Genomic DNA, 14,179 nt, shown 5'->3' on the forward strand with positions numbered 1-14,179 from the left:
GCTTTGCTGAGTGTTTGGCAACTTTTTTTCCCCCCGAGGGTTGAGATTCCCCTATCTCACCCCCAAGGGAGTGAATGATTCTTTTTCTCTTACCCTGTTCTCCCATTGTGTATNGATACCCTATATTCCACTAGTAAACTAGGTATGTATGTCTGACTAATACCCTGTATTCCACTAGTAAACTAGGTATGTTTATCTGACTAATACCCTGTATTTCACTAGTAAGCTAGGTATGTTTGTCTGACTAATATCCTGTATTCCACTGGTAAACTAGGGATTCATGTCTGACTAATACCCTGTATTCCATTAGTAAATTAGGTATGTTTCTCTGACTAATACCCTTTATTCCACTAGTAAACTAGGGATTCATGTCTGACTAATACTTGTAGTCCATTAGTTAATTAGGTATGTATGTCTGACTAATACCCTGCATTCCACTAGTAAACTAGGTATGTTTGTCTGATTAATTCCCTGTATTCCATTAGTAAACTAGGTATGTCTGATTAATACCCTGTATTCCATTATTCATGTCTGACTAATACTTGTAGTCCATTAGTTAATTAGGTATGTATATACCCTGTATTCAACTAGTAAACTAGGTATGTTTGTCTGAATAATACCCTGTATTCCATTAGTTAATTAGGTATGTATGTCTGACTAGTACCCTGCATTCCACTAGTAAACTAGGTATGTTTCTCTGAATAATACCCTGTATTCCATTAGTTAATTAGGTATGTATGTCTGACTAATATCCTGCATTCCACTAGTAAACTAGGTATGTTTCTCTGAATAATACCCTGTATTCCATTAGTTAATTAGGTATGTATGTCTGACTAATTCCCTGCATTCCACTAGTAAACTAGGTATGTTTGTCTGAATAAATACCCTGTATTCCACTAGTAAACTAGGTATGTCTGATTAATTCCCTGTATTCCATTAGTAAACTAGGTATGTCTGATTAATACCCTGTATTCCACTAGTAAACTAGGAATGTTTGTCTGACTAAATACCCTGTATTCCACTAGTAAACTAGGTATGTCTGATTAATTCCCTGTATTCCATTAGTAAACTAGGTATGTCTGATTAATACCCTGTATTCCATTATTCATGTCTGACTAATACTTGTAGTCCATTAGTTAATTAGGTATCTATGTCTGACTAATACCCTGCATTCCACTAGTAAACTAGGTATGTTTCTCTGAATAATACCCTGTATTCCATTAGTTAATTAGGTATGTATGTCTGACTAGTACCCTGCATTCCACTAGTAAACTAGGTATGTTTGTCTGATTAATACCCTGTATTCCATTAGTAAACTATGTATGTTTGTCTGACTAATACCCTGTATTCCCTTAGTTCATTAGGTATGTTTGTCTGACTAATACCCTTTATTCCACTAGTAAGCTAGGTATGTTTGTCTGACTAATCCCCTATATTCCATTAGTAAACTAGGTATGTTTGTCTGTTTAATACCCTGTATGCCACTAGTAAGCTAGGTATGTTTGTCTGACTAATTCCCTGTATTCCATTAGTTCATTAGGTATGTATGTCTGACTAATACCCTGCATTCCACTAGTAAACTAGGTATGTTTCTCTGAATAATACCCTGTATTCCATTAGTTAATTAGGTATGTATGTCTGACTAGTACCCTGCATTCCACTAGTAAACTAGGTATGTTTGTCTGATTAATACCCTGTATTCCATTAGTTAATTAGGTATGTATGTCTGACTAATACCCTGCATTCCTCTAGTAAACTAGGTATGTTTGTCTGAATAAATACCCTGTATTCCACTAGTAAACTAGGCATGTTTGTCTGATTAATACCCTGTATTCCATTAGTTAATTAGGTATGTATGTCTGACTAATACCCTGTATTCCACTAGTAAACTAGGTATGTTTGTCTGACTAAATACCCTGTATTCCACTAGTAAACTAGGTATGTCTGATTAATACCCTGTATTCCATTAGTAAACTAGGTATGTTTGTCTGACTAATACCCTGTATTCCATTAGTTCATTAGGTATGTTTGTCTGACTAATACCCTGTATTCCATTAGTAAACGAGGTATGTTTGTCTGACTAATACCCTGTATTCTATTAGAAAACTAGGGAGTTATGTCTGACTAGCTAATACCCTTTATTCCATTAGTAAATTATGGATTTATGTATAACTTACTAATACCCTGTATTCCATTAGTAAACTAACGATTTATGTCTGATTAACTCATACCCTTTGTTCCATTAGTAAACTAGGGATTGATGTCTGACTAATACCCTGTATTTCTGTATATATTTTTACATTTCTTATTTGTTTAAAATGACATTGACTTTTTATCACGAAACTGTGTTCTTTTAATTTGATATTCCGAAATCAGATATAGGATCATTCAAACTCCTATGTAGGAATTTTGGTAATTTTCCGAGTCCTATGTGGACAGATGTATTACACAATGATTCCATTAAAACCTTTTTTTCGCAGAAAGGAATCCGGATCACTGTGTGATAAAATTCGGACATTATTTTACGAATTCCCAACCAAAACGAAGTACAACAATTTACCAAACAGCAATACCATGCCAGATTGGCCTAACTCTCTATTGACGGTCAACGTCGCGTCTCTTAGTTGTACTGATCCTGGTTGTCATGGAGATAAGTCATGTAAGTGTATATAAACATAATACCTTAGCCAACTGATTGCGATGACAAAATATTCCTTCCGCCTATCAGTTCAAAAAGTAAATAACACCTTTTCCAAATGCAAACACAAGAACAACTGATGTCTTTAAGTTTTTAGTAAATAGGGAAACTAATATTATTCTCTGTCAGTTGAGAAATGAGGCCTAAATAATGACCGTCAGAAAGATTATCTTACTGAGTCCTTCCTCTGCATGTTCTTGTGGTTCTAGATTTGAAACAGCATCTCATTATTTCCATGATTGTATTTAATACACTGAAGATCGTATTGTACTTTTTCAGAATATATTCCATAAAACCCACAACCATTTATCAATAGATGTCATGCTAAATGGTTGTGAGGGATGTGATGAAAATGAAAACAAACATATTCTCCTATCTATATCCAATTACATTTTAAGTTCCAGAAGATTCAGGACATTTAACTTCAATTTTGAATGAAATTTTACATTTTACTCATTTATTTACATTTTATTTTTTCTCAACGCAATTCTTCTGATTTCCAAAAATGGTAAATGAATATTAATATTGATATTTCCTATTTGTCTTCATTGTTTATTTTTAAATATTGGGGTTCAGAAGACCAGTTATAATAACTAATAACTAATGTTAAAAAATATTGGGAAACAACTACATAAATAAGAATATAAAGCTTTACAACATGTTAATTATATATCTAACATGTGTTTAATATGCATAAATTAAACTATTTAGTGGGTTGAATTTCCAAACTCATCCGTGGATGGCCTTGTGTGATACAATGGACCTTTTTGCCTGTATCTGTTGGGTGCGGTAATTTAATCCCATCAAATGTTTGTACATGCAGCTCCATCAACAAATTATTTTTCTTTTCTCTTTAAAATATATATATATATATATTGTTATGCCGGATGGCTGGCTGTGTTCTTCAATAACAACACAAAGATCGTCCGAGTTTTCAGTGCAACCTTTTAATGGCGGTAAAACTCAACGAACACCGGATAACGTGCTTCCGCGTCTAACATCAAATCCGGGGACCGGACCCCGATTTCCGGAAGAGGTAAATCCGCATTACACCACCCCCTTCCAGGCTCCTTTAGCTCCTGCTAAAGGTCAAGCTTGGTAGGCTGCTTATATGCCCGGCCGTAACGCGAGGACCGGGATGGTTCATCTGAGATGGTTCGCTGTGAACACATCCCAGTTGGCACAGGTGTCTTTGGCTCTTCCTCTGGTAAACTGGCTTTCAGCGATTGTTGGCTGTTCTGCGACTCGTGGTGGTTTTCCTCTGTCCCGAACTTCTTATCCATGGTTGGAAGATGGTCTTCCTCAGCAATCGTTGGGAGAGAGGAGGTACCAAGATCATGCTTTATCTTGGTAACCCAGGCCGGGATGACCTCAGACAAATATTGTTTTAGCCGGTCATGGTGAAGAACTGAAGCCTTCTTGCGGCCACGGACCTCATACACGACCGGACCAAATTTCTTGGTGATCACAAAAGGACCATTCCAAACAGATTGGAGTTTCGGAGATTGTCCAACAGATCGTGATTGGTTCTTCACGTATACAAGATCCCCGACGTGGTACTCTCTTCCCCTAGCCCGTAGATCATATACTTTTTTCTGATGTACCTTTGAAGCCCTCAATGTTTTCCTAGCTAATTCCTCTGTAATGTGCATACCCTCTAACATCCGGTCGAGGTAGGTGGGTGCGTCATCAGAGGAACGCGAAATATCCGGATCCATGTAGATCAGCTCGGGAGGAGAATGGACCTCCCTACCCAGCATCAACAGGTTTGGTGTAAATCCTGTCGCAGGGTGTGGCGTACTTCGATAAGCAGACAGAAGAAGGGGAATGTTCTCATCCCAATGCGCCTGGCCATGATCTAGATAACACCTGATCATCTGCAACAGCGTGCGGTTAAACCGCTCAACCTGACCATTAGATGAAGGGTGATAGGGCGTAGTCCTGGTTTGTGCGATTCCGAGTAACCGGCATACTTCCTTGAACAGGGCGCTTTGGAAGTTTCGTCCTTGATCCGTGTGGATCTCCAGGGGTACGCCAAATCTAGAGATGAACTCCAGGACCAGTTTTTTTGCTGTCGTGTTACTGTCCTGTTGTGTGATTGGGTAAGCCTCGACCCACTTCGTGAACTGGTCGATGATGACAAGTATGTATTTGTTCCCAGCATCACTAATAGGAAAAGGCCCCACGACATCCAATTGTATCCTGTCCATTGGCGCTCCGCAGATGTAGGTCTGAAGAGGTGCTCTCATAGTTCTACTACTCTTCTTTTCAGCGGCACATACATGACATTTCCGAACAAATATGCTCACATCCATCGACATGTTGTGCCAGTGAAAGTCTTTCTTCACTCGTTCCAGAGTTCTCTTCTCCCCTTGATGACCGGAGTAAACAGCTTCATGACATGCCTGCATGATCTCTTTTCTCATCTGGAATGGAACCAGGAGTCGCAGTGACTCCTGTCCATTTGCCTCCCACTGGTAGTAGAGAACATCGTGTATCAGTTTGAACTGCTGAAGGGTTAGTAGATACTTCCGCAGAGCAGGACTTCTTGCTTGCGCCTCACCCAGAGGAACTGTCTCGCTGTTGGCCACACATGAATACAGTTGTTTTAGATCCTCATCTTGCATCTGTTCTTCGTGAAGTTCCATCGGACTTTTGGTCTGTAGCCAGTTACATTGAGGAATATCGTCCTTCGTATTAGAGTCCTCTCCGGTCTCAGAGTGTTTTTCGACAGCAGTTACCTCCGCCGAACGAACAGCTATAGGCACAATATCGTCAACATCCTCCTCGAATCTTTCCCACGCAGTCTGTAGTTTTGCACAGTACATACATCCTCCACAGGGTAGAGTTTCAACGGTGGCACCCGCGAAGTAGCAAGGGCACGAATCGTGATCCGGAATCCGTGACATGGCATCAGCGTTCACATGCAGCTTCCCAGCACGGTGTTCGATGTCAAAAGAGTATTGACTGACCTCCTCTAGCCATCTCGCCAGCTGTCCCTGTGGTGACTTGAATCGGAAAAGCCATGACAAACTGCTATGGTCTGTGCGTAATAAGAACCTCCGGCCAAGAAGATAATGTTTGAAATGCTGGCAGAAAGCAACAACTGCAAGAAGTTCGCGTCGTGTCACACAATATTTCTCCTGTGCAGGGGTCAGTCTTCTACTTGCATATGCAACAACTTTCTCCTCCCCATCTTGGACTTGCGAAAGAACGGCGCCTATACTCCTGTTAGAAGCATCCGTATCTATGACAAATTTGCAATTCTCCAACGGGTATGACAATATCGGAGCAGTGGTAATTGCCTTCTTCAGGGCCTCGAATGCCTCACACTGACGGTCTTCCCATACAAATTTTACCTCCTTCCGTGTGAGGTCATGCAGTGGCAGAGCGATCTCTGCATAATTTTGAACGAACCGTCTGTAGTAGTTGGTAAGTCCTAGAAAAGACTGAAGCTCCCTACAGTTGCTTGGCACAGGCCAATTCAGGACGTCATCTACCAACTTTGGATTGGTGGAGATTCCATCACCGTTAATAATGTGTCCCAGGAAGAGGACTTCCTCACGAAACAAACGGCACTTCTTGGCTTTCAGCTTCAGACCGTGTTCACGTATCCGGGAGAAAACCTGACGCAGATGTTGCATATGTTCTTCAAAAGACCTGGATGCCACTATCACATCGTCCAGATAAATAAGAAGTATGACCCACTGAAACCCTCTAAGTACGAGCTCCATTGCACGCTGGAAAGTTGAGGGAGAGTTGGATAAGCCAAAAGGCATTCTGGTGTACTCAAAGAGCCCCTGTTTGGTGACAAAGGCGGTCTTTGATCTGTCCATCTCATCAACTTCAATTTGGTGGTAGCCACTCATTAAGTCTACGGTGGAAAATAGAGTCGCACCACTAAGCGTATCAAGGCACTCTTCAATTTTTGGAAGTGGGTAAGCATCTTTTACACTGACCTCATTCACCTTTCGATAGTCTATGCACCAACGCACACCACCATCTTTCTTGCGAACAAGTACTACCGGTGATGCCCATTCAGAACTAGATGGAATGACAACACCAGTGTCAAGAAGTTTTTGTAGATGGGCGTCCTCCTCAGCTTGAAAACCCAATGGTGTCCTTCTTGCGGGTTGACGTATAGGTTTGTTTTCACCTGTGTCAATCTTATGTCTGACTCCGCTGAATCTGCCTAGGTCGTAGTCATCCTTAGCAAATATATCAGGAAAGTCATTCAGCAGCATACAGAGATCCTCTTTTTGATTTGATGACAGTCCTTTTGAGGACTCTTCAAAAATATCCTGTACATGCAACGGAACCTCTCCGTTTGTCCCAGGGGCCTCTTGTAAATGTTCTGGCTCGACACTGGTGTTTACGGAAGGCTCCCTGCTCATATTTGGGTCCCAAGCTAGGTCAGCTTCCTCAACTTTTCCTAGAAATGTGCCATTTGTGAGTTTAATCTCGCTATCCTTCAGGTTGAGAACTCTCACAGGAATAGTTTGATTCATAGAGACAAGACATGACCCAACTCGCATTCCGCTTTGATGATTGAATGCCTCCAGTATTGCTTGAGAAGTGTCTGATGGTGTCTCCAATCTTCCGATGATTATTTTCTCACTTCCTGGTGGCACCACAACATCTGCATGTACTCTAACTATACTCCTGGCAATAGCAGTCCCAGATCTGTTCAACTGAGAGTGTCCTGGGATTACTTTTCCGTTGACTTCCAGGTTCTTTTCTCCAGTATGGATAATGGCCTGTACAGATTGGAGTAGATCAATGCCCACCAGTATGTTGTCTCTGATAGGAGCTATCACAACTGGTAATTCCCTCACCTCTTCCCCAATTTGGAGAGTCGCAGTGACTACACCTAATCCTGTCATCTCTGCACCATCCTCAGCTGTCATTAGACGAATTTCTTTCTTTGGCTTAGCATACAGCAAATTTATTTCATTTGCCCATTTCTCAGAGATGACTGTGGCGTCGGCCCCAGTATCAATAACCGCTTCAGTTGTTGTTCCATTGACCGTTACTGGGACGATAATGCTTTTCTCTGTCCTATTGGTCCGGGTGATCTTAACATCATGCTGTGGTGAGCGAGAACGGGGACTGTTCGGTGGTGTGGGCGATCTTGATCTCCTAGAGCTGCAATCTCTTTGGAAGTGTCCCTTACCACCACATCTGTAACATTCCTTTCCTTCCTTGCTAAACCCACTTTGGCGTTCGTTCCCTAACTGGTCGAATCTTGCGCGACACTCTAGCGAGCTATTCCGAACAAGATCCTCAAGCTGTTTCATCCGAACATCTAATTTACTGAGGTTGTCCGACTCTAAGGCAGTGTTTGGCAGTTGAACACGCTGTGTATTCAACGCTTCTTCGTCATCGGAGACATTTTTTACACCAGCCCCATCAGCCCATGAAACGCGCCGAGCCTTGTCTCGTATCTCTTTCTCCCTACCGATGGTGGCTTTGAAGTTATGTTCTTGTGAAGTAACCATTTCAATAGCCTCATTGATAGTTTTTGGTTTCTTGTTCAACACATCATAAGATACCTTGGGGTTCTTGTACCCCTTGAGGAATGCCTCTGCAGCCAATTGATCTTGCAAGTCGAGATCTACATTAGGATAAGCAAGGGTAACTAGGCGCCAAACCTCTTCCCCAAATTCGTCATTACTTAGGCTGCGTTGCCTTACTTCGTGTAATTTTGATCTCGCTGTTGTGGGTGGGTCTCTTCGTCCGAACCGCTTGATCAGACTATCCTTTAGATTCCTGTAATCTCTTCTCATCTCCCTTGGTAAGGAGCAGATGTACCACATGGCCCTTCCTTTTAGACATTCGTAGAGTCTGTCCACTTTCTCATTGTCTGTCCAGTTATAACGCTCTGCTAACCGTTCAAAGGGAACAATAAAAACCTCTATATCCTCCTTTCCCTCAAACACTGGAAGTTTTGTTTGAGGACCCTTTCCTTGATGTCTGTTCAGCATACGTCCCATATCCTGTCTTTCCAATGAGGGGGTACTGGATAGTGCAGAGTTCTGTCCATTTAAGTTTGGACTTGAATATGAGCGTTCTCTATCCTGGATCACCCGGAGTTCTTCGTCAAAACCACCAAACGATCCTCTGTCTGTCGACCTTCCAAATTCCTGTTGTGGACCCATAGATGAAAATGTACTCTGTGCAAGCGGTGCTTGATGTCCTATGGCATTTTGAATATCATGACGTGTCTCTTGCATGAAGGACTTCATCATTTCACTTTGTGCCTCGAAGCTTCGTTTCTTTTCGTCTTCAAACTCCACCATAGTTTGCCGAAACATCTTCATTTGTGTATCACGCTGCTCATCAAAACTTTTCATTACGAATTGAAGCATATCATATGCCGCAGCTGACGCAGTGTCAACTGAAGACTCTCCTTCCCCTGGTGTGACTTCTTGTTCTTTATCACACATTTTGTTCAAATGCTAACTGTAACAGTTCCTGTTGGTCGACGTGGACTTCCAAAATGTCCTGGTCCACAAAACAAGTTTTCACAATATTTAATTCAAGTCGCCTAAACCACTTCCTCGCCAAGAGTTCCCCAGGGTGGAGACCGTCCTCCAATAATTCTATGAAATATCGCTCTTTTCCCTTTTTTCGACAATCACGAAGATCAGCATTGAATTTAAGTGTTGTGGTACCAAGTTCTGTGTTGAGAAGTTCAATTTGAGAGTTCAAGAAGTGTACCTGGCTGGCAACTTCAGCATCTGTTTCTAGAAACTTGCTCGGATTATGGTGACCTTGGATATCATTGTAAAGGCTAACCGAATAAACAGGTACTCCAATAAATTGAATTTTGCACCCCTGTTTTATTGTGTAGTCCCTCGCTCTTTTGTAGCAGTTGATAATTTTGTGTATAGTGTTAACACAGGTACCAGAAATGTTTATATAACAGCCTTGCTTTGAGGTTATGTCGCATGTACCAGCCCAGAAATAAACATAAACAGGTTTACCAAATTTCTGCTTGAGGATGGGAATTTGTTCTTTTAGTAGGGATACTAGGGTTGATGAGTTTGCACCACCTTTACATGAGAACTGTATCGGAAGTTTTGGATTACTGCCCCTGTGTACCACTGCAAGGCGCTTTCCTTTGCTGTCGGATACTAGCAGGGGGGTCAAATCAGCCTCGTGAGGTGGTATTGTCACGTTGTGTGATTTAAGGTAGTCTACGAGATCCTTCTCCGACCTCTGAAAGATAATGTTTGACCGTTCGCAGTGAACGATTCGTTTGGAAGCAATTCCAGTGTTCGCAGTGAACACCAATACGAAAATACATGTAAAACGAAAGTACAAGAACAAAGGCTAAATATAGGCACACAAAACAGTAAATTACCCAAACCAAGTAAATTAGTTATTGTGCTCTTACTTTGTGAAAGTAATAAATGAGTTATAGTAATCAAATTACAAAATAATCATTTAAATGACGAGTAACAACCCACAAACACAAAATGCAGCGCGATTACCTGTAGCAGACCTCTGTCCACTTTGAGGTACGAATTGCAATACATTACACAAAAAGAAACGGGTTTTGGACTCCCTGCAGGGCGTATAAGCAAAATCCCACTTCTGACACCACTTGTTATGCCGGATGGCTGGCTGTGTTCTTCAATAACAACACAAAGATCGTCCGAGTTTTCAGTGCAACCTTTTAATGGCGGTAAAACTCAACGAACACCGGATAACGTGCTTCCGCGTCTAACATCAAATCCGGGGACCGGACCCCGATTTCCGGAAGAGGTAAATCCGCATTACAATATTATAAATCAGAAAAATGATCCTTACGAACGAAGAAATATTATAAAAAAGAAAAATTCTTCACAACGAGTCTTAAGTACCTTCATCTCTTCTAGGAGAAGAATCTGAAGAATCTCCTAGAAGAGATGAAAGTACTAAAGACTCGTTGTTAAGAATTTTTCTTTTTATAATATATATATATATATATATAGTATATGTCTTTTCGGTATCAAAATAAAAGGTTAAAATTTAAACAATTATATTCAATTACAATAAAAATGAGTATTAGTAGTTGTTTCCCCTAATTTGATTATTAATTTGATAATACCAACTTGTTTATATGTGTTTGTATGTGTTCTAATGTCTATGTCTATGCTTGTACCACTGTTTGTTACTATGTTTGGAGAGGGCTTAAATAGGCTATGCCTGCTGCCAAATCCATTTGTCCTTCGAAATTGATGATAAAAATTGAATTTAGATTGGTGCATTCTCACTGACAGTTAAACACCACATTCCTTTTTAGTGTGCATGAGCAGAAAGTGCTAAAAATTCAGACTGCTGACTGGTTAATCGAGCCAATTGATCCAATCTAGTTAATGTTAGATAATAATAGATTCATTAAAACTATACCAAAATATTAAATAAATATATCATATTACAAATCAGTATGAATTTTAAGGCATTGTGTCAAATGCACATTGAAATCCAAGCCATATGATTACCTATCAAAACCCCGAGTTCATTTTTGTTGGCAGTATGACAGACAACCAAACGTCGAGTTGGTGTCATACTTGAACTCGCAGCTTGTAACATATTGCTTTCATATTGGCCGATGAATGTGTTAACGCTCCACTCTTACAGGTTATAGCGGTCCAACCTCAATCCTGAACAAGACGCACACACAGTCAGCTCAATTCGTCAGCTGTGACAGACAAGTGCCAAACAATTCCATGACTTTTACGTGTGGTGCGTGGCAGCTGTCTTCCTCACAAGAACTGAGACAAATGACCACACCATCAAGTCTAGGCCAAACCTCAGCTCTATCGGATACGTTGGCAAGTCAAACTTCCACGCCACCGGGTATGGCTATAAATACCAGGCCAATAGGTACGGGGACGGGTCAAACTACCAGAATAGTAAGTACGGGGACAGGCCCAACTACCACAATACTAGGTACGGGGACAGGCCCAAATACCACAATAGTAGGTACGGGGACAGGCCCAACTACCACAATACTAAGTACGGGGACAGGCCCAACTACCACAATAGTAAGTACGGGGACAGGCCCAACTACCACAAAACTAGGTACGGGGACAGGCCCAACTACCACAGTACTAAGTACGGAGACAGCCCAAACTACCAGAATAGTAGGTACGGGGACAGGCCCAACTACCACAATATTAGGTACGGGGACAGGCCCAACTACCACAATAGTAGGTACGGGGACAGGCCCAACTACCACAATAGTAAGTACGGGGACAGGCCCAACTACCACAATACTAGGTGCGGGGACAGGCCCAACTACCACAATACTAAGTACGGGGACAGGCCCAACTACCACAATACTAGGTGCGGGGACAGGCCCAACTACCACAATACTAAGTACGGGGACAGGCCCAACTACCACAATACTAGGTGCGGGGACAGGCCCAACTACCACAATAGTAGGTGCGGGGACGACAGGCCCAACTACCACAATACTAGGTACGGGAACAGGCCCAACTACCACAATAGTAGGTACGGGGACAGGCCCAACTACCACAATATTAGGTACGGGGACAGGCCCAACTACCACAATAGTAGTTACGGGGACGACAGGCCCAACTACCACAATACTAGGTACGGGGTCAGGCCCAACTACCACAATAGTAGGTACGGGGACGACAGGCCCAACTACCACAATACTAGGTACGGGGACAGGCCAAACTACCACAATAATAGGTACGGGGGCAGGTCCAACTACCACAATACTAAGTACGGAGACAGGCCAAACTACCACAATGCAAAGTTTGGGGACAGACCCAACTACCACGACACTAGGTACGGGCGCAGGCTCAACTACCACGACACTAGGTATGGTTACAGAGCATACTGTTAAGCCACTAAGTAAAATGACCGACCAGACTTCCAGCCAAACCTCCATGACAATTGGTACGGGAACAGGCCGATATCAGACTCTATTTAATACAACGCCAAGCATCATAGGAATCATGCCTGAGAGTACTGACGTCACAGATAGTTCCAGTATGGCTACTGTGGTAGGAGCGGTACTTGGATCCCTTCTGGCCCTGCTCATGTTAGTGATGGTAGCTGCTGCGGTACGTCAGCATGTAAGACAGAGGAATCGTGTAGGGAACTACGCTGAATTGATTGGTCCCGCGGGACTGTATACAGTCTACAAAACACCACTGGAAACTGCCGCAAAGCCAAAGTTTCTGTTTAGGTAAAGCAGCCAAAGTTTCTGTTTAGGTAAAGCAATGGTTTCCATATCTCGATAGACGCAGCCTGTAGAAATGGTGTTTTGTTCTCAATGGCATGGGACAAAGGATTCTTCCCTTAAACCAGATTTGGACGTGTAACCGTGAGATAAAAGCTTACAAGAACAAATGTAATGTAATGTTTTTATTTTGGATTAAAAAGCCTACATGTAGCTGAGACCAAAATCGGTGATCACGTGACAGTGGACAATATTTATAAGCTGTTATGCTCTTTTTATCATCAACTATAACTGTGTGTAACGTACATGTTCTGGATATATAGGCATTATGCCTGCGTTCAGTGTTATCATTATTATTATTATGTTACCACAGGGATCTGAGAATTTGTTGCAGCTATATTTGGACCTACAATAAGGTGTTCGGAGTAATTTTACATATTTAAGGGGTTAAGATCGATTATCATAGAAAGCCCTCGTTGTCGAAATATCGACCCCACCTAACTTTCTTGCATCAAAAACAACATTCCTAGTTAATCTACGGGAAAATGCTTAGTACTGTTAGAAAAATGGATATTTTTTCTTTTAAAAACCTTCTATATGCACGTAAAATGTATTCTTCTTCCGCGGACATGAACTCCGTTTGCTCCAAATACACACGCCATTTCAGAGTTTCAAAGTTTTTCGCAGTCAGCCTGCCACATTTTTGAAAGCCGAGACCCGTGGTGTGATTGGCTGGAAGCGCAGCCATTTGTTTCAGCACGCGCTGACCTCAAGCCATTAATATTCAAAAAAGTGTCAGTCTGACTGCGAAAAACTTTGAAAAAGCATTTTCCCGTAGATCAACTAGAAACGTTGTTTTGATGCAAGAAAGTTAGGTGGGTCGACATTTCGACATCGAGACATATTACCACAACATACAATAACGGTGATCACCATGATGGCGTGACACAGGATATCAATTCAAATGTAAGACATGTTATGATAGAAAGTCGGGGATAAGGCCACATTAAATACACTACATGTCATACTGAATTCGATGATAATACGTTTAAATGAATCATTATATACAACATGTCACGTTAGCTGTGTGAATAATCAAATTCAAATGTCATGCTGTATAAAAAATTCAAATTATCATATTCCAGAGAAAACAATATACAAAAATCTAATTTTCTGATAAAATATACACATTGTAACTAATATTTACAAATAGTTGTATTTAAAGCACGTGTTAGGTTGCTTTTTATGATTCAGTGAAAGAAGAAGGACAGAATTGT

The 14,179-nt window shown here is 41.5% G+C and overlaps 2 protein-coding genes across 2 annotated transcripts in view; one reads left to right on the forward strand and one right to left on the reverse strand.

Moving 5' to 3' along the window:
• LOC110460260 (mucin-5AC-like) overlaps positions 1-12,912 on the forward strand; it is a 44,670-nt gene extending 31,758 nt beyond the window's left edge. The window contains exons 6-7 of the mRNA XM_021513078.1: positions 2,481-2,659; positions 11,327-12,912. Of these exons, the coding sequence (XP_021368753.1) occupies positions 2,481-2,659; positions 11,327-12,912 (1,765 nt within the window). The remainder of the gene's footprint in view (positions 1-2,480; positions 2,660-11,326) is intronic.
• On the reverse strand, positions 3,576-10,482 carry LOC110460270. Its single transcript, XM_021513093.1, has 2 exons — positions 10,195-10,482; positions 3,576-9,919 (listed from the first exon to the last, which is right to left on the reverse strand). The coding sequence occupies exon 2, from the start codon at positions 9,142-9,144 to the stop codon at positions 3,781-3,783; it is 5,364 nt and encodes a 1,787-aa protein (XP_021368768.1). The 5' UTR covers positions 9,145-9,919; positions 10,195-10,482; the 3' UTR covers positions 3,576-3,780.
• Positions 12,913-14,179: the final 1,267 nt, after the last annotated feature.

This window comes from Mizuhopecten yessoensis, unplaced genomic scaffold (assembly GCF_002113885.1).
Source record: "Mizuhopecten yessoensis strain PY_sf001 unplaced genomic scaffold, ASM211388v2 scaffold10343, whole genome shotgun sequence".
Taxonomy (NCBI): Eukaryota; Metazoa; Mollusca; class Bivalvia; order Pectinida; family Pectinidae; genus Mizuhopecten; species Mizuhopecten yessoensis.